General features: G+C 41.7%; 1 protein-coding gene across 2 annotated transcripts in view; it reads right to left on the reverse strand.

The window, feature by feature from the left end:
• Window positions 1-17,569, reverse strand: part of LOC101469483 (ADAMTS-like protein 1) — a 100,809-nt gene extending 83,240 nt beyond the window's left edge. Inside the window, exon 1 of one of the 2 annotated variants that reach the window (XM_004554382.4) lies at window positions 17,239-17,569. In XM_004554382.4, the coding sequence (XP_004554439.2) occupies window positions 17,239-17,295 (57 nt within the window). In that variant the 5' untranslated portion in view covers window positions 17,296-17,569. The remainder of the gene's footprint in view (window positions 1-17,238) is intronic. The other variant, XM_004554381.4, reaches the window with a different exon arrangement.
• Between the last annotated feature and the right edge of the window lie 3,114 nt (window positions 17,570-20,683).

Here is a 20,683-nt window from a genome sequence, read left to right on the forward strand (position 1 = left end):
GATTTGGCTCAGCCAGAATGTAAGTGTGTGCTCAGCAATGCGGCTGTGTTTGCACAGCTGGAGCGTGTGCCCAGGGTCATCTCTGCAGGGAGTAGGGTTTGGCACTGCCGGGCACAGTTATACAGAACAAGTCCGCTGAAGAACACTGAACGCCTCTCCCAGTATTTCCCTTTTAGAAAAAGCATTAGCCAAACTCACAGAGGACAAAAACATCATTTTAGATAAGAAATTTTTATTTTGTCCCATTGCAAATATGGGGCAAAGCTACAGGTTCTTGTCAGATGGCACACATATGAGCAGTTTTTCTCTTCCATCATATTATCCAGTGCTGCTGCCTTCCCCAAAGAGGGACTTTAGTTCCAGTCTAAATAGGACAGACTTGACAGGCTTGCTAGAGAAGGGTAGCAAGTTTCACCCTGCAAGATGTGGGATTTGTCTCTTAAAACCAGCTGGCTGTGGCTTCAGTTTGTGTAAGAAATGTTATTTTTTAGGTTATTTTTTCAAAGTGAGAAGAAAATCTCTGGTGGCACGAAACGCAAGAGCAGCCAAACGGTTGGAAGCCGCTTCTCGCCGAAATCTACACAGGCCGAGGCACTGAATCAAGGTTTAATGTCGGAAGAAACAGGTATGACATGAGTGCGCGATGCCTCGGCACACTGCGCACCCTTAATCGTGAGGGAAAATCCTATTTCTGAGAGATTCATCATGCTCAACTTACAGCGCTAACACACACGAAGACAGGAGGGTATCACATGAATCATTTAGTTTAGCCTGTGTTACCTACATTAACTCAGAAGTGGAAAATCCCAAGCTAATAAAGTACAGTATAAATGTGCATCTGGGAGTTGGAGCTGCCAGATGGTTAAAAACTGGAAATCAGAGGGTCTATTGAGTTTTGGACAGTGCATAGTGGCAGAACAGATAAGAGGGCCTCTAAAATGGATGGAATAGTATTACAATCCGACCTAACAAGTCATCTACTTATGGAAATATAATACAATGCTCCTTATCAAAGATATTCAGGCCGCCTAAATGCCTCAGTTGCTTTTGTTATGGACAACCTAGGAGCTCTTTAAACACTGGAGAAATCTGAGACTCTACAACCCCATAGTGGCATCTTCGATATAAACTATGTGACCGTGAAAGGGAATCTTTTTTTCTCCTTACATTTAGAAAGTAGTCTTCAATAGAAGCACACCCATCTTAGAAATTCCTGACAGAACTGACTTGCTCTGGCATCTTGAGTTTCAATCTGATAGCTCCAAAATTGCTTCTGCAACCAAAACCTTCAAAATGTGGTCCAAGTCACCCTTCCATTGTTGTCGGTGCATGTAACAGAGATGGCTTCAGATTCTGCGGGTTTCACATTGGCTACAGATATCCAGGTGACACTGATAGATCCCGAGGGCATATCTCAAGTCAAGACTGGGAAGATGAAGCCAATAAAAGCCTCAAGCGTAGCTTTATGGTAATCTTGTGCCGCTACCAAACACGCCCGCATGCTCAGCGATGAGGGCATGAACTCTACAAAAACCTTCGCTGCTGCAAATCAGTGCACAGGCCAGCCTTTCTGTGCCTTTTGCTCTTGAGAAAAAAAGTTGGTTAGATTTAATCAAGGTGAAATCATGTAACATCTTAGTAACACTAAGAAAACAATATCCACATAAGTCGCATTTGGCACATTAAACAGTGATATTGGTACAGATGGCCTCCCAGACTGAACAATGGAAGTTTCAATAAGAGATCCCCCTGGAAATTGAACAGCCTGACCTTGACTGGGTTCTCTGTTTCTGTTTCCAAGGATTAAAAGACCAACTGGACCCTTGAGATTACCGTGATGCCCGTAAATGTGATGCCTCTAGCAGGTGGACAGGTAGTGAGCACTCTGTTAATCTTTAAGAGTTAGGTGGGCAGGAAGAAGGGAATTATGGGTCGTGGAAAGGACAGCAAAGTAAAGACATGTGCAGGGCTGGTGGAGTGTGTCGTGAGTGAAGGCAGCATTTTGAGATAGAGTGATTATTAAGGAAAATGTGTTTCATTTCTTTTTTCCATTTCGGTTTCTGTGTTAATAACTTTGAGGCTGTTAGAGATGGCAGCTGCCATGAGATTTACATACACTGTAAAAACTGATCTTCAATCAGTGTTAATTCTCTCAGCAATAATACAACTCGTTTGTCAAAACAACATTTAGAAGAAAAATGAAAGAAAACTCAACTAATTACTGGCATGCATGTGAGAAATCATATTCGCATACTGTGGTAAAACAATAATCCCCTGCGGCCCAGCCCTTTTTTGGAAGTGAAATTAGGTGCTTGCATTGTTGCACCATAAGTAGGACCTCGCAGCTCTCTGCGAGTATCTCAGCTTAGCTAGTTTCATCTTCATATTGTCTAAATTCATCCAACTAACTAGAACTTCCATGACATAGTACCTCATCCCATTCACTGATCATCAGAAGCACGAGTTAAGGGTTGTGGACCTTAAAATGACAGATGTGACCTTGGGCAAACTTCTGTTGGGTTGTTGTGTATTAGTCCAATTACATTGTGATAAATACTCTCAAAGGAGTAGCAATTCTTGCTAATTTTACCTGGACAGACAGACAGCAGATGCACACCATGGTATAAGTTCATCGGTCCTTCAGCCAGAGGAGCTCAAAACTAAACAGGAAGCCTTACCTCACAGAACAGCTGAGACAAACCAAGACAACATGCCGAAAACAATGTTAGCATCCAAGAAAAAAAAGGTTTGGCCTCTTTGATAGCCAGATGAGAGCCGACTCCATCACTAGCTGTTTGCTTGGTGCCACTTGAGCTAATTGAAGTCAATGAACTGGACAAATAATACAGCAAGTCTGTGCACCACTTTTAGGGAATGGTTTTCTAGCTTTTGAACATTACTTAACATACAGGTATAAGTGTCAGTGCAACACATCTGTGCAGTGCATAGATGTACCTTGTGAATGGAGCTAATAAGCATTAGTTAAGAAAACAGAAAAATCAACCCTTTGATGCATTTAGGGTTACTTCTGACTCCAAGAAACATCAGGGGAACAGCTATAATAATAAATCTAAGACTTCCACTGGGCTATCACAGCCCACTGGGTGATTACATAGTGCCTGTGTCCATCTTTTATGTACAGTTTACAGGTTGAAGCCTAACTAAAACCCTACTCTGAAGACTGAGCTCATCTTTTGCCTCTGGGGAAACAAACACCCTCTGTATTCCTTTCCACTTCTATCATCAACAGAAAAATTAATGGGCCATTTATAGTGACAAAACTCTTTTAAAACTCATATTTAGTGGTTACATTTTCTTGGCTGAAGACCTTAAATCTAATGGTAATAAGATGTTTTCCATCTAATGTGAAAAAAACCTTTAATAAACTGTAGAGTGAATTTGGCACCATAAGCTGTGATATTTTCAGGTTCTGGTTTCTGTATATTTAAACTGTTATCACTCAAAACCTGTTATTATCTCAGGAATGCCAATATAAAGCTACTCTTTGTTCACATTACTAGCCATGTTTAACACCATGTATAACTTTTTGTAACTATTTCTGTTTTTTCCACCCTGAAAGTGTAATAAAGAACGATAATAAACAATGAGCGGGACAGAAAACTGTTGCTCGATTTACTGAAGACAGAGGAAAAGATGGAAGCATAAAAGGTCTTGTACACAGCAGCACTATGACAACAGCTGGGTGTGCCTGATATTAATGAGACACAAGTGGTGGATCTGCCCTGATTCACTTGCGTCATCCAGATAACTGGGGCATGCAAGTTCACAGAGGGCCTGTGAGCCAAGCTGGCTTCTTCTGTATAATAAGAACTGTTGACTTGCACAGCTGGATCTAACAGTCTGACCAAAAGAGACTTTGACAAGTCAGGGACTGAATGGGAATCACAAACATGGGAGGTTTGCTGTCCTGTGCATGTGTGTATGTCATTAGTGGGTTCATTTGCAATGTCAAATCAGGGAACTAACTGGATAAGCCTCTGCAGCAACCTGGATTGTTGCAGAAAGAAAAATATCCACCCTTTACGACTTCTATATTTATATAATTGTCTCTCTCTCTGATAGAGGAAATTACGCTGCCATCAGTGACACTTTCAGTTTGCATGACACTGCAGAGGAACAAGGTGGGGTCTCTCCTGAGCACTTAAACAGGCTTATGACTTAAACACGTTCATACTCTGGTCATCCGTCTCCTCTTGCACACCAGTACTCAGAGTGTGACCTGTGAGGAGCAGGAAGCCTGGAAGCTAAAGTAGGTTAGAGCCAGGAAAAGGGAGAGGCTGTGGATCAACCCCTCCCACGTCCCCAAGACCCTGGAGCAGAGCTCAGCAGGAGTTAAGTGAGTCCATCAGCAAGCACACACGGCCAAGCTGAGATGTCCCGCAGTGTGGAGGAACGCTTTAATGATACAAGAAGTAAAGCAAAAGAAAATGTTTCCAAGATGATGTAAATATATGTCTTAAAAGATTTGCTTGCCTCGTCTAATGAACGAAACACATACATAAATTCAATATGTCAAGGAAATTAAAAGATAAATTAAAAGACGGACACGCATCTTTGCACTCGTATGTATATTTTTTTTTTTTACGCCAGAGCAACTCAAAAGCAAGATAATGGCATGTTGGAGCAAGACTCACCTAAGGTTGCATTACAGACACACATGGTTGCACAGATAAAAGTTAAAAGCGACAGGCGAGACAGTTTTGGCACACGCTGTTAAACACGAACCTGCATCCTCGGCAGCGGCTCGAGGCACAGTTTCTGCACGGACGCACCTGCACGCAACAGCAGCTACAGTTGGTGCTGCATGCAAAAAGTGATTTCACACCTTTGCTATACATGCTTTGATTTACAAGCAGTTCTACAAATTAATCTTTTAGGCTCAGTTAAACAGCTTTACTGTAGTATACTGCAACCCTTGAGTAGCTGTCTTTAAATATCAAAGAGGTCTGTAAACCTAAATGTTTTGTTAGCTTTGCCCAATTCCACATCTGTTGTATAAATTAGCGGTCTGCAAGCTCAGTCTGGTTTATAAGGAAAATATTTTCCTGCAAAAATATCCAACATAAAATAGATTAAGCCACTGCAATTGCAACCACATACTGTAATATTAAAATTGGTCGAGCAGGCATCATTAAATATGAAGGCAGAGAGTGGCATTTTTGTAAGCTTTCGGCAATAAATTCCAAACTTGTTAAGCAAAAAGCCTCTTTGCCAGTTCCATTCAGGTGTTAATATAATGGAATAAGACAAAATGCCGAGCTGATTGATTGTCCAACTGCTGCACAGTTGGCTCCTGATTAACATGTTGTGTGCTATGGGGAAAACAGGCTCACCCTATTTTGGAGATTTATTCCAGCTACATTATCCAATTTTTCACCGTGGAAGTTTTAAGTCGAGGCCCATTTGTCTTGAGTGCTCAAGTCAAACGCTAAAAACGCTGAGAAACGTCAATCTCACAGGCAAGCCGTTTAGAGTACATAATCACCGAGTAACACACGCTATCATTTGTGCTCTTTATATAAAGACGACTTAATTCTGGTTTGAAGACTTCAAGATTGCAGCATTTGCATTGCAAGCAGAAGGCTGCAATCAGTCTGTTGCGATGCTTATATTTAATCGATGTGCAGTTAACATATGTGCTAAACCTTGTTTATCCATTACTGCACAGGGTTCAAAGTGCAAGGATTTACACAACCAACAAGGCACTAAAATAAAACATCAGCAAAGTCATTGCCCTAGTTTGCAAATTGAAAAAATTATCTTCATCAAAAATGAATGTTTTAAATGTTTCTTTCTTCGTGCTCCACCTCTCCACTGTGTCTCATTAAATTCAGCTTTTGTATAATCTTGCTGACAGACAGACTATAAACAAACTGACAGACAGACGAATGGCCTGGCTCTTGTCTTGGCAGAGGAACAATGCACGTTTGCATTAATGCAGTTTCATTGTAGTGATAAATGATGTTGATTTTATTGGGAGGCAGACACAGAAACTTATTGAATTTGTCATTGGGACTAGCTGTAGCTACAGTTATTCCCCAAACATGCATCTACAAACAAAATAACAGTAATTTTATATACTTTGGACGAGAGATGCCACGTGCAGCATGACATTGCTGCATCTGCAGTTTTTTACTGACTAAAGGAGAATTATTTGTATTGGTTTGGCTGCACTGTAAAAAAAATTATATTATATTATTAAAATGCAACGTCAACCACTAAAAAAATGGATCAAAAGTCTGGAAAAGCAGTACTTGTTCATAAGAATGATTCTACTGTTCTCAGACCAAAACTGAAGCAGGGACGTTTTTTCATTTTTCTTTTCTTTTGATTTATTCTTCCCTTTTCCCAACAAGTCCTGTGATATGCCCACTACAGGGCAGCGGTAATAATTATAATACATTTACATTTACTAAAGTTATCTGTAACGTCATATATGACATCTGAGATAAACTGTGGAAAATGCAGTACTGAGAGTTTTCCACGTCATCAAAATGTTTTTCTAGTGAAAATGAGCCGGTAAATTATTTCTTTATATCACTAAGATGTTCCTGATGTTGTTTAAGAGATTAGGATGTGCTTTTTCTTTAAGCAAGTGAAAGTTCATGCACATTTAAAACATGTTGATAAGCCTTTCTTTAATTACAGCTGCTTCCAGATAGAGTCACAATAAAAATGTGCCGGAAATGTTTGGGGATTGTAAACTTAACTCCCAAGTAAAACTTCTAATTACACCATGAATCGCTCTGACCTAAGTAATCCTATGTAAAAAACTGTCGTTCTGTGTCTATCAAACATTCATACTGTGCATATTTGGCACAGATTTGGTTTCCTCTGATCATGTAATGATTTGCCCGTAACGATTACTTTCTCATGATGATGGAACAGTTTGTACCTGTTGTGCAAAGAGCTGTAGTCGCATTCCTGCTGCGCCCTCCTGCCAATCATCATCAGTTTCATCAGTTTGGTTCAGCTGATGACTAAGACGAAACACATGAGTGGATCTTGCTCGCTCTTTACAAGCAAAGCCAGCCCTTTTTTTTAAGTTAAAACAACAAGCCATCTCTTTGTCAGTCAGACTTCAGAAAGCCTCTCCCTAATTCCATCTTCCATTAACGAAATAAGTCAACATTAACGCTCACTACGGGCATAATGCCCCATTATTCAACATTTTAATGGCATGATTTCCTGGTGTTTTATCAAAATCCATTAAGCTCATGCAGTGTGCACCTGGACTAAATATTGGATGAAATACTGAGTCTGACACATGAACAGAAAGACGTATCCCTGCAGTCATTTAAAACAGCAGCTGTTTTATCAAAAGAATCGTGGCTTTTTCTTGGGGTTAGTGAGAAGAATAGCTGATTTTACTGAGCTCCTACTTGAAGTAAAACTTTTTGACCTACAATAAGATAATTTACATGTAAAACAAGTAAAATAATGGATCCTTATTATGGTCTTTAGCCATAAAACCAAGTCAGGGTAGGATAGAGAAAATATTGCAAGGGCAAGCAAGGCAGAAGTGCTTGCCCAGTGAATACTAGAATAGACCCCAATTAAAATTTACCAAAAAGCAATTTCTCTACTTACAGCTCCAATGATGTTCTGGCTCTAAAAAAAGATGTCTTATTGGATGCTACACCTGGCTCTGTCCCTAAAAGCTAGCTTGAAACTTTTTCAGTGCAAAAAGGAGAGGACGTCCCAGCAGTTCACTAAGATGCAGGAGACGCTCACCACTCATGCTTTTTTGAGTCAGTAAACAAATAAAATTCTAGCTAATTACTAGTCCGAATCAGTTGGTCAAATGTTTTAGTTGATAGGCTAACCAAACAAATATTAACCTCCTAGGACTTGGTGTCCACATATGTTGACATCACATTTTGGGTTATTTAGACCAAAATACTCAATTCTGCTCTACAAGGGCCTGATATCCACTTACGAGGACATTATACTGCTACTGTTCTATCGAAATTTAAATGAATATCCTCATATGTGGCTCTTATTTTTCTTAGGAACAAAAATTAGGTAAAAAAAAAAAAATCTGGGAATTTGTTTTTACATTCATCAGATGTATCAGGACCCAATCAGCCCAAATATCAAAGAGAAATTAAAAATGCATGCCGTGGAAGAGTTCAGGTCTTAGGAGGTTAATGGGGTATTCCCTGCATAGGGTTTTTGTAAAACAAGCCCCAGTGAACAGAAGAGAATTGAACTAAAACAGCTAAACTCATGGTGTTTTGTCCCTTCCAGTTACAGAACGTTATTTTGTTCCAATCAAAACCATAAAACCCTAATTCAGAAATATCTCAAACTGAAGCTACAGTATATCTATTGTCAGCCAAATTAAGTATGTAGATGTTTCTTGGAGTGGCTGCATTAGAAGTCTGAGAAATCTGACTACAGCAGCTCAACAACCAACATGGCATACCATATAAAAACAGTAGGTTCTTTATTTCTTTTTTTTCACCAACTTTCATGTTTATAGCTTGAGCGTTTAACTGAAATCATGCACACTTAACAGATTTTAGTATGCATGTGCTATAATAATCCCCTTTTTTTACAGCTTCAGTGGCTCCAGCATCTGTCAGTAGCTGCAGCTAGGAGGCTGCAGCCTCCTCTCACATCAAAAAAATTAGAAAAAAGTAAAGCATGATTGGAATATATTGCTCACAAAAGGTGTTTGGTGTAGTTCTTACGTTGAAACTTTTGGTATTTTCAGAGATCATAAGAAATGGGCTGGTGCATTGCAGTCTTCTCCAAAATTAGATTACATGATCTAATCATTTAATAATTTTAAATAGTTACAATTATTTAATATGGGTAAATATTAGTCATTTATATCAATTTAAATTAATTTAACCTAATAAGGCTCGGAGCCACAGAGTGCACTCCATGGTCTGTGGCAAATTTCATTAATGTAGAGATAAAGCTGCCTCCCACTCCCACCACGCCATGACTAATCGATTAGTTTAAGAGTAGGTACGATTTCAGTCGACAGCTGTTATTTAAACTGTGATCTGACATTTCTTCAATGTGTTTTTTCCCCAAATACTGTAGAGTTTTACATCTTCAGGCCTCTAACTGTTGTAATTATTACATTCAATAACCGGTGAAATTTACTGTCAGTTATCCTTCTTTTAAGAGACAGTTTATCTTTTCATTTCAGCAAATACTTTAATGGCTCATGTTTTTGAAACGTTGATGTCATTTATCAGGTTTCTTCCAGACTTACAGCTCCAGAGTGTGTTGAGACGCCTTGTCAATAACTCTCAGCAGCACAATCAACATGAAGAAAGACATACCGGTTTCACCTGAACTTTCCTATCAGGTACTTTACAAACTTCCTGCCTGTGCCCCCGATTGTCCATCGATCCATCTGTCTCATATCTGCATTCAGCTTAAAATATCTGAACTCACAGATTCCTTCGCATTGAGCTGAGACCAGTATTTCTCATATCATCTACATGGCTTCACAGGCCACCTGGTCACCACAATCCCAACTATTCCAGCTATGAAGCAATTCATGTTGAGATGAGAGAAGAAGCTGTGCCGATAACGCGAAAGACTTAGAGTTATGCCCTGCCGAGGTGAAGGAGGAGTGGGGAGAATGAAGGCTGAATGACATGTTCAATGTCAAATGTGCACTTTTCCAGGTCATGGTTGCCAAATGCTTTTCAAGCTGCATACCTGTCATCAGAGAGGCAGGGGGAGTGCTGAGAGGATGACAGATGCAAACAAGACAGGGGTATGTGAGACTGCATTTTTGCTCAAGGTACAAGTTGCCCCACTGAGATCCCAGCATGGATGATGTCACCACACAGAGGTATGCTGGGACAAAAATCCCCAGTAACATGTCAAATGTAACACTGGGAGGAGACAAACGTCATCTGAAATCTGGTGGCTGGTGAACTCAAAGTTCGTAGTAATGAGTTCATTCTTTGGTTAACGCTTTAGCCTGATATCCAACAGTATGACTTAAACTCAATATTGCATGTTTATAACAAATATGAAAAATGCTCCGCCTAAACTGTTCTTAAACTCCTGAGCTTGACAGACACTTCAACCATTCAGACTCTTAGCAACAGCGTGTAAACACACTCACGATGGACACATGCGCCAAGACCACACAGATTTCCCAGGTGGGAGGTTCTCAGAGGGCAGACCTAGGCCTCTTTATAGGGGCTATAAGCCACAGTCACAACATCTGCGATGTGTGACTGTTCACCCCAGCATGATTTGTGTGTGTTTCTGTGTGCATGTGTGCGAGTGTGAGCGCATTTTGTAGAGGGCACTGTGGCATAGGTAATCCCTGCAGAAGCCTGGGAACGAGGAATTTGGATGGACTTTTGGCTCCAATGGTCACAAAAGTCACAAGACTGCACACACCGACACCTTAAAACCTTTGGGTAAAATGTGCTTTTTTCAAATGTACGGTTTCCTTTTTAGCTTATATTTATACATAAACATTACGTTTATTTTTTTTACCAGCTTAAGCTAGTAATATATAAGCTTTTAGCCTTAAAAGTCACATTTTACTCAGTTTTTATCCAAAAGATTATCCAAAAACCATCAAAATCCTTGATCCTTGACTGAGAACCTTCACAGACACATCAAAATCCTTCTGTGTGTTTTTCAGTTCATATATAACAAGGAAAAACTAAACTCTAGAAGCAATGCACTAAAAGCTAGAAGCTAACATGGAATAGCATGGTGCCATAAATGCTATAAAAATTGAGGAATATTAAGTTGTAATGAATGACTTTTGTTGTATATGTGTCTCATTTTTAGCTGAACGTATGACACAAATGCATGCGCATCTACACAAAGACCCACAAGCGCACTATGGATGATTACATGCTCATCAATCTGCTTCTGTGGACGTATGCATTGTAATCCTAATAGCACATCATTTGTAATGGGGTCTCTAGTGTTTAGTCGTAGCCGCCCAGCGTTTACTCAAAGCACATGTGGCCAGGGGGGGAAACAGATGTGAGAACCCCAGGAAGCATCATTAGCTTCACAAACATTCACCGTAGCCAGCCGTGGAGACCCTGTCAGACAGCAGCGCTGCAGACCTTAAGTCCATCATGTTTCCACTGGATTTAGCTGTCCACTCATTCTTTTCCCCTTACTGCTAACATTTCTCACACTCGTATGCAGTCTCCCTTTTCCCTCCTCCCAAAAGTGAGCGAGTTAAGCTAAGATAACTGGTTTACTCTTTGTTTTTCAGGCTAGTCGGCCACTCGGTAGATCAGGAGATCTTTAATATTTATGTTTTCCTTTCCCACTTTTATGCTGGTAGCTTTGTTATACATCATTGCTGTTTGGCCTTTTGCTCTCCGTGCATGCTTCATGCAACTCTTCCTGTCTCACTCCATCAATAACACACTCCCCCCCCCCCCCCCCCCCCCCCCCATTTCGTCAGACATCTGCATGTCTGTGTGTGTGTCCCTTTCTCTACTTGCTATCGATTAAATCTACATCAGTATCACTCCATTAATATTAAACTTCTATGTATCTTCTAGCATGCCAGTCACCTTCCACCTTGATGCCTCCAAGTCTGTGACAGTTTTGTTTTATTTTACAGCATTTTTTGTTAGACCCTGCTTTCCTTGACAATTCAGTTTTTTTTCTGGTGATCTGGTGTAGGCTTTGGCTTTGACCTGTATGGCAACACGTTTTTTCCCCCTTTGGCGTTCTACTCACTAAAATTTCTATTGTTTTTCTCATCTTCCCATTCTTGACCTTTTTGCCTCTGTAACCCTCCCCCCTTTCTAATGTCTATCTCTCTCCTGACAGTCCTCCCCACCACTGCTTCAACTCTCAAACCCATGCTCACACCTCCTACCTGTGCCTCCCTTCTAATTAGGCATCATGAGAGGGATTTGAGTGCTGCTTCTCCCCTCTCGTTAGCACCACTCCCCGGCACTCCTGCTGCAATCCCACCCCGGGGCTGTGTCTGAGGTCAAGGCCGGGGCAAAGCAGAACAGACGGGGCTCGATGCATGTGCTCGAGGCAAGGCTGAGCCGAGCTGCTCGGCTGCAAGCTTCTGCTTCGGCTTTTGTGATCAGCTGCATGTGAAAAATGTGCAGGCCAGATGATGCACGGACGGTCTCGGCTGCTGCAAATGAAGTTTGCGCTGGCGTCCAGGAACACACAACAGGATAAAACAACAACGCTCAATCACGCTGATGGAGGGGACGTGGGTTTACTACAGATGGAGCCGAAGATGTTTCATCAGAGGAAGAGAATGCCAGAGGCTCGGCTTTCAAGCTTGGCAATGACAAATAAACCTCATGATGAAGGAACAAATACATTCACATGGGGCTCCAGAGGAAACAGAAGGGGATAGAGGGCAGCCACCTGCAAAATCACCATAAGGCTCAACTATCCCAAATGGGCGTGGGAGCCACAGAGGATATAACTGCTGAAGTGGACAAAGAAGGTCCATCTGCTGTAATGTTGCCATCTACTGGCAGCTTTTTATCAAAGCATGACAGCGCCATGACTTTAAATCAGAGTTCTGCACTGTGCAGGATTTTTAGAAGCAGATGAAACCACAAGATCTCATTATGCTTTTTCATAATGTAGTCTGAACAACATGTCCTGTTGTATGCACTTTGGCACAGCAGCGTGCAACACAATTCCAGAGAGTTATGCCATTTGCTGGCACAGCCCACTTTGGGCACTCAGTCACAGCTTGTTATTAGAGCTCAGCATCAAGCAATCAAAAGGTAAACAACACAATCAAGTGCTGCAAGATTTTGGAGGGAAAACAGCAAAAAAGCCATATTTTCCTTTCTCCATCTTTTCTTTTATCAACTCCTGATGTGAAAGCAGTAGTTTGCCATTCTTGAAAATCTGCCAATTCACATTCTTGCGCAGAGTTGGAGAAGATTCACAGAAGTTCTGTACTGTAAATGCAAAACAAAGAACGGGAGCGGTTAGCTTAGCTTGGATTTTTACACTTTGATTTTTATACAGCTAAATAAATAAGATAAGACTATTACTGAGTGAGCTTTAAAGGATTTTGATGGCAGAATTTATTAGCCCTGGACAAAATATGACTAGCTGTTTCCTGGCTTGCAATCTTTAAACTAAGCTAAGCTAATTTCCTGCTAACCTGAAAGTTTAATTATTAGCAATATAGCTAGATTTCTCGGCAAGAAAGAAAATGAGAGATTTCTTAAGCTGACCTGAATGCATCAAAGCTTTGACCAATTCCATGTTAATTCTTTCTAAATTAATACTGAAATTAGTATTTTTTTTTTTTAATGGTAGGCACTCCCACAGATACTTTAAACAGAGCATGAATGCCCCAGTCGAAATATTCAGTTCTCCACGAAACTTTGAGGTCTCTATTATGCTTTTTCGGACAACCTTAGACAGTTTCCATGAATTTCCAAATATTCCTCTGAATAGAAATTAAAGTCAGATTTTGTTTACTTTCCATTCATGACTTGGATTGCAAGGAACAATAAAAGTTGTCTTTGATAAAAATTCCTCTCAGAACCTAATTTCGGATTTTTACTCGTGCCAGTGATGTCACACATTGGTTTTCATCTTGAAGCCTCATCTTGAGTATTCTGATTTTTGCCAGATTCATTTTTTTGTAGCCAGATCCCAAGTCAGATGTTTATATGACACCTACACAGTAGTCACTTGTCAATAGCAGCATCCTGAACTATACCCCACTGAATCATGTTGTAAAAAATATGACTAGACCCTAAAATTGAAACCATAAACTAACAGCGTCGTCATTTTCTCATAGACTGACTTCCCGCCCCTGCTATTTGTATACTACCTTGTCAGATCTGGAGACTCTGTCCCTTATTTATATACAGTCTATGTCCATGCCAAGTTTGTAAAATCTCTGATTGTGAGCTTTTTCAAAAACTTTTCTTACTCCAAGAGTATTCTCATTCAGTACAAAATAACCTGCCATTTTCAGAAAGAGGCAAAAGAAAAATTTCATGTTGGAGATATAAGCTTTACTAAAGCTTAGTTATCCAAATACTGTTGAAAAGGAGCTTTCTTAGGGATTCAACAGCCAGCAGGAGCTGCCATCTCCTTTTCTGTTCTGCAGAACTTTTCCTTCATTGGCCCACTGAGAAAACTCTGAAGCTACTTCCTTTTGGCCTGGCTTTATAGGGATGCAAGTCTGTTCTCTGGATTTCCAGAACTGGAAGAGCTGCATGCTGGCACACCTGAGTAGGACACACAGGAAACACTGCTACCATGCCAGGAACACTAATAGCGCTGCATGAAAAGTGAAACATTTTGTGGGTATCTTGGCAATTTATACAAACATGAGTACCAGTGAATTTTGCCCTTGGACTGTAAGAAACTGTGTGCTCACACACGCGCGCGCGCACACACACACACGCACACCCACACACACTAAACAATCCTCAGTCCCACTCCACAGATTAAGCCCAGATGGGAACAATGAGATGAGTATGAGGGCTTTTGCAGTGTAACTGAAAACACTTGGTCTTGTTAACGCACTCCAAAAACTTGCTCTATCCATCCATCACTGGCCAGATGTTCTCTGAAGCTTTTTCCTTTACTCCTCAAGAGGGCCCAATCCCTCTCGAAATTAATTCACTTCCCATTCCACTTGCGTCCACAACAAAGGTATTCATGAAAGCTAATTGCATAGTTTGGGGTCTTTATGATCAAGCGATCGAGCTGAGGAGCGTATTTCAGAGAACAAGCGATGTTGTTGTTGACGGACGCTCACTTGGGACCGTTTGCACGTCGTGACCCCACTTAATCCTGCCATTAGGCCCCAAAGCTTCCCAATCCTGAGGACTTCAACGCACTCTGCTCCCTGCATTAGGACTCTGAGAGGGACCATTTCCTTGAGTAAACATCAAAATCGGTTGCTTTTGTGGCTAATTTCCTTCTGAATTCCAGCTTAGCAATTAGAGGAAAGGCATGTGGTGAAGTGAGTGTGGCAGCCCCAACACTCTGAAGTCTGATTTATATCCATCAATTCTTACAAGCCATACTCCACATAAACTCACCAGTTCAATAGAGCTGTCACAGTAACAGGCTCTTTGTGTTTCTGTGTTTTATTTGCATCTTTATTTAGAAAAAAAAAATCACTTCATTTTGTGTTTGAAGAAAGCAGATTTTTTTTAAAGTGCTGCTAATATTCCCTGTGAATGGGAGAGTGATCCCAGCAACATCTATAACTTAGATAGATAGATAGATAGATAGATAGATAGATAGATAGATAGATAGATAGATAGATAGATAGATAGATAGATAGATAGATAGATAGATAGATAGATAGATAGATAGATAGATAGATAAAACAGAACTGAGAATCCACAGATCTGTGTCAGCGTGTGCCCTGTGTTTCAAAAGTGACTACTAAGGAGTTCAAAGCGGAAAGACAAAGAGCCAAAATGAACAAAAATGAAAGCGTACGAGAAGGATTTGCTCTGCTCCATATCCCTGCCAGGTTACAGGCACTAACATTCAGAGATGCCAGGGCGTCTTTTAAGGGCACAGCCTCATGCACGCACCGTCGTTTAATTCCCCATCCAGGAAAAGTGTTTCTGGAAGGTTCCACTTTTCTGCACAAATCAGGGGAAATGAGTGAAAGCAACAAGACCCTCCAAGAAATGCTCGAGGTATGTCATTATGTCACCCACAAAGGAAGGTCTATTCCATTTAGGGTTGGAGCCACAGGCCATTTGGCCCACACACACACAAATTGCACCCGCACAACTTTCAGCAGCCAAGCACACAAACACGGTCTCATTCCTTTGCCAAATTGTAATGCAGAAACTTTGACCCACGAGCACACATGAAAAGAAAATGCCACTGCAAAACAGGGACCCTTGGAGGAGGCACTTGTTGACCTCTGGCCCCGCAAAGCAAGGCACTGCGTCACTGTGCGGTGTGTGTTAACAGTGTAGGATAAAAAGGGGATGTTTTTTTCTTTTCTAGTTTCATTATTTTAATATGGCACTATTAGTTCATCAGAATCATATAACCAGCTTTGCATTAAACATGTATTGAAGAGTCCGGTGCAGACTTGCTCGGGCCTAGAGCAGATGGAAAGATTTGTCGTCTGCTGACCACTTGAGCAAAATAATCTCTTGAGTCATTTTTCAGTCTGGTTTTGTGATGGAGACACAAAATAATCAAACCACAAACACTTGCAACACAGAAGTCAGTGTGAGCATCATCCAAGACATTTTTTGGGCGTTACCATCGGCAGGTCATCGAGCTGAAAGCAATCAGTTGTAAGTAACATTCATTACAGAGTCATTCCTGTTTGACGTATGAGTTTGTGCTGATTCCAACATATTTGAATCAGTTAATATCTAACAGGGATAATTTATCAGAGGATAAACCCTCTGTAGCCTCACAGTTAGGTCTGCAGACCTGCAAAGTCCCGAGCTCTCCTTCGTTGCTTGAAAGTCACTGATTACAATGTGGACATACTCAGCAGGACTGTGTAGCAGCCAGGGTGCCTAAATCCCAAATCACCTTGAAGTGCTATTAGCACCTGTTGTGGTCATTTACACACGCTGACAGCCCCCCCCCCCCAAAAAAAAAAATCTGTCACCAAACAACTGCTTTGTGCACCAGGTTAAAACTCCCCGCTGTGCAGAAAGAATCAGCTTTTACACAATCCTGCCTCACAAGACTGATGCATACATATAAAGGGACTGTATGAATACATGTACATGTGACGAATATGTTAGTAGTGATTGTTGGACATTGATTTTTTTTTCCAAAACAGCAGATATATTTGTTCACCATCAATCTTTTTCTTAATTTCTAACTTCCTGGTGGAGTGTATTTTATTATATTCTACACCCATCAATCAGCGGCCTCATTTCTTGCAAACAATAGCTGCTTTAGACAAACAGCATCACCAGATGATGAATAGTTTTGGCTTCTGGTGGGGGGGCAAAGTACTGACAGGCATGGGCACCAGCTATGAGCCATGTATGAATCTGTACCTCAGAGCACTCTTGTAATAAATTTGAAACGACAGGTCACTGATGTTTCTACATAGGCTGACTTTTCCTTTAGAAACAGAGGGCAAGCCAAACTGAAAGCAACAGGTGTCTGATTTCCTTCCCAATAAATTGACTTAAATGCGCTGAAACCGGAGCGGTGCGCCTTCTCCCCTCATGTTAAATGACAGGATCCATAAGTTGTTCGCGTGAAGACGCCACCGCGGCTTACCTTCGCACAGACAGCGAGGAGAACCAGGCTAGTCGTCCACAAACAGCTCCCACTCATCACGGACGCAAACAAACTCTTAAGTAATTTCAAAGCGTTGATAGACGGCTCTGATCGCCCGCTCTATGTCCCAGCCTGCCCCAGTCACTCGGGGAGAAAGAGGTCCGCTCGTCTCTCCGCGCTGCGCTCCGGCTCCAGTTTCCAGGAGAGCGAGAGAGGAAAAAAGGTAAAAGTCAGCCAAGAGCGGACGGAGACAGCATGACAGTCCACGGTCGCTTCCAGATATTTTGTTCCCCCTGCAAACACGTTGCTGCTAAATTTATGTTTGCATACCAGGCGTGCGTCAGGAAAAGGGTCTCACCCACCTTACATTCTTAAAGAAACACACTCCCGGGTCGTTACGCGCCGATGTGCAGCTCAGCGCAAGACGCGTGCAAAGCTGAAGTGATGCTTTTATGGCTGTGCGTTATGGCTGACTTTCACCGAATGGATGACTTGCATTAGATCACTTGTACTAAGCTGTTTCCCCCCTCACTGTTTACCTGTACTCAGAAGTGCTTGTATTGAAACTTAAACCAATAACTAAATAGATCATGCGCACAGTCATTCAACAGGGGACTCAACCTTCATGCTGAAAACTTTAACTCCAGCTTCTTTTCAACGTTAATCCTAATTTCAAGGCCGTGTTCATATCCAGTCACGGGTTTTGGAAAGGTTGACCTCAGTTCAGGGACAACTTCAAACCCACAAAGACTTTTTAGACACATGGTTGCTTCATTGTAGCAGAGCACTAACAGCTCGTTTGTTACATGAGGGGTTGGAATGTTTGCTGCTTTTTAATTATTCAAAGAAATGACTCATCCTGAAGGTAGAAGAGCACAACAGAGGTCCACTCCTCTTTCTTAAACCCCACAGATCCACAGGCTCAAGCTGGAACGTCTTGTGCTGTCGGCTGTGCGCCGGTTAGGGATTGTGCCTCCTTTATCACAGCTTTAGTATGAAATGCATTAGTCTTTCAAGTTAGGCATCCCATGCTGCCAACCATGTGCCATTTAAGGTCAGGAAGAGTTTTATCTAAATCAGGCTCCCACTGCTTAAGAACTGAGATCAACCAGATGGAATGAGACGTTCATAGCCCTGGCCTTTGCTGGCATATGATTGAAATCTGAGGTTGTTTCTGGTTTAGCCTGATGAGACCCATGTCATTGCTTTAATGAATCATATTAAGTGGGTCATATTTTTTGTGGAATTTGATATTGGTCTGTTGTATCCTTGGACATGAACATCACATACTTTCTTAATGTGTGTCCAACCTGGGGTCGGATATTAACCCAAACAGATACAATTCAAGTTGGACCAGGCGAACAGCTAAATCACTGTGGAGGGCATTTTGACCTCATTTTAAATTTTTTTTAGTCTTTTTTTTCTTACTGACTCAGAAAAGAGCCGCAACGTGTTCCACTTCAACAAAGAAGGAATTTTGTTTTATAATTGATGGCTCGGGCTGGCAACTCCTCTTCCGTTTGATCCCGTACCTTCATTAAAATGAGAGACACTCTCGTCCTTTGAAGCCTAGCCCGCAGTGGTGGGGCATTAAGGCTCGCTTGTCGCTTTTGAAGATGTCCAGGGCCACCGTAATAACAACGTTCCTAGAAAATGTCATCTGTCCTCAGCCGAGCTTTAAAGAAATGCCCCCAGAGGCAAAAAATAGCACAGGTATGTATGGTATGAGCTACCTGAATTGCTGCCTGACACGCAGGCTTAAATTCAGCTTAATCTCTATTAAAACACCGAGCACAAGAATGTAAATGTTTACTTCCAAAGGAGAATGAGAGAAGGGGTGGGGGGAGGTTTTTACCTGAAGACTGTGGTGAGAGTTGAAATCATTTCCTTCTCCAGCTCGGGGTTAAATGATCATCCTTAATAGCTGCTTGAAACTGTAATCCTACCTGCTCATGTCTTACAAAGAGGAAAGACTCCAGGGCGTCCCGATGAACTCTGACCACCCCTCCTGGTACCCGAAGAGCAGCGCAGACACCCCACAAAGTCAGACCAAGTGGCAGATAATGCTCGGAGACATGAATAGTTTACATTCACTGTGACTGGCGGTGCATGGCTAAGCTACGTCCTCATGTTACTCTCATTGATGGACACATTCACCGGGATCCCTTGCTCAAAGCTCCCATCAGCAGAGTTGCAAAATCACTGCCTTGGGGCGCAAATGTATTTTTAGAGGCTGTACATGCTTCAAAAAGGCATCTGCAAGTTGTTTGCTCAACAGATCTTACAGGACTTCTCTGTGTGGGAAGACAAATAAGAGGCCAAAGCAGCAGCTAATCACAGTCATTTAGCTGGGATCTTTTGTTTGAATGCAACGATGCCCTGAATGCTCAGTGACACTTTTTTTTCTTGCTTCTGGGCATTTTTAGAAGCACCTATTACGTTCCATGAACACGCAACCGGCATGACTTTACGAGCAGAAAATGGGGCCACAGTATGTACAGTACATGTATGTGTGGGGTTTTCCTGGCTAAACACACTCAGAGAAGGTCAGCACTCAGCATATGACTAACCCAGTTGTCTCACTTTAGCTGACTCCAAGCTTTAGGTCAGTGATATTTGGCCGGAGAGTCAAAGAGCTGCGTTTCACAAGTGTTCAAAGAGAGGGGAGAGAATTTGCCAGATACCATGGAAAGAATATGCCCTTCACAGGACACCAGATTTTGCGTTAAAGAGGTAGCAAGCAGATTTTTAAATCTTTTTATTTTTCCACCAAAGCAATCATGTTTTGGAAGTATAGTATATGTTTTACTGATCTTCAAGGAGGGGGATTAGACAAGACAGCCGACACCTTTTTGCTATTTACAGGAGGCATCATATAGTAAATTTAGCGGCTTTAAGCTGGTAGCAAGGCTGTCTCCTAAAGTGGTAAAACCTTTTTTAAGTAGCCTGTGACTATGATTATTACTTACTAGACAAGATAAGAGCGGACTCCACCTAAGAACTTCCCAAAATGTCAAACTTCTGCATCACAGAGCACATAAACTCATGTTTTGTGGCTCCTGGTTTCCAAACCCCCCTCTGCACGCAGTTTAACGCCACTTGGTTGTCTCATCAATCCTGATTGCCTTTATGGCTCCGTGGAATTTGGCACGCTATCGGTCCGTGTGTGTTTGTACGTGTGTGTGCTCATGCTTGAGACTCCAAAGGAAACGAAAGCCGTTGCCACTGCTGGGCCTCAGCGTCCCGGGAATGCCGGGCCCGCTAAGGGTAAAGTAACCTGTCTGTCTGTCCGTCTGTCTGTCAGCAAAGATCTGTTTCAGACTGCAGGCGTTGACTTCCATCGGGCATGTTGTGTCCACTGCATGCTGTCTGAGGGCATCATGCCACAAACAACCAGTCAGAAATGTTGACAGTGGGCAAAACCCTCTTTGCGCTGCAGCCAGTG

The sequence above is a fragment of the Maylandia zebra genome, linkage group LG3 (genome assembly GCF_041146795.1).
Source record: "Maylandia zebra isolate NMK-2024a linkage group LG3, Mzebra_GT3a, whole genome shotgun sequence".
Lineage (NCBI taxonomy): Eukaryota > Metazoa > Chordata > Actinopteri > Cichliformes > Cichlidae > Maylandia > Maylandia zebra.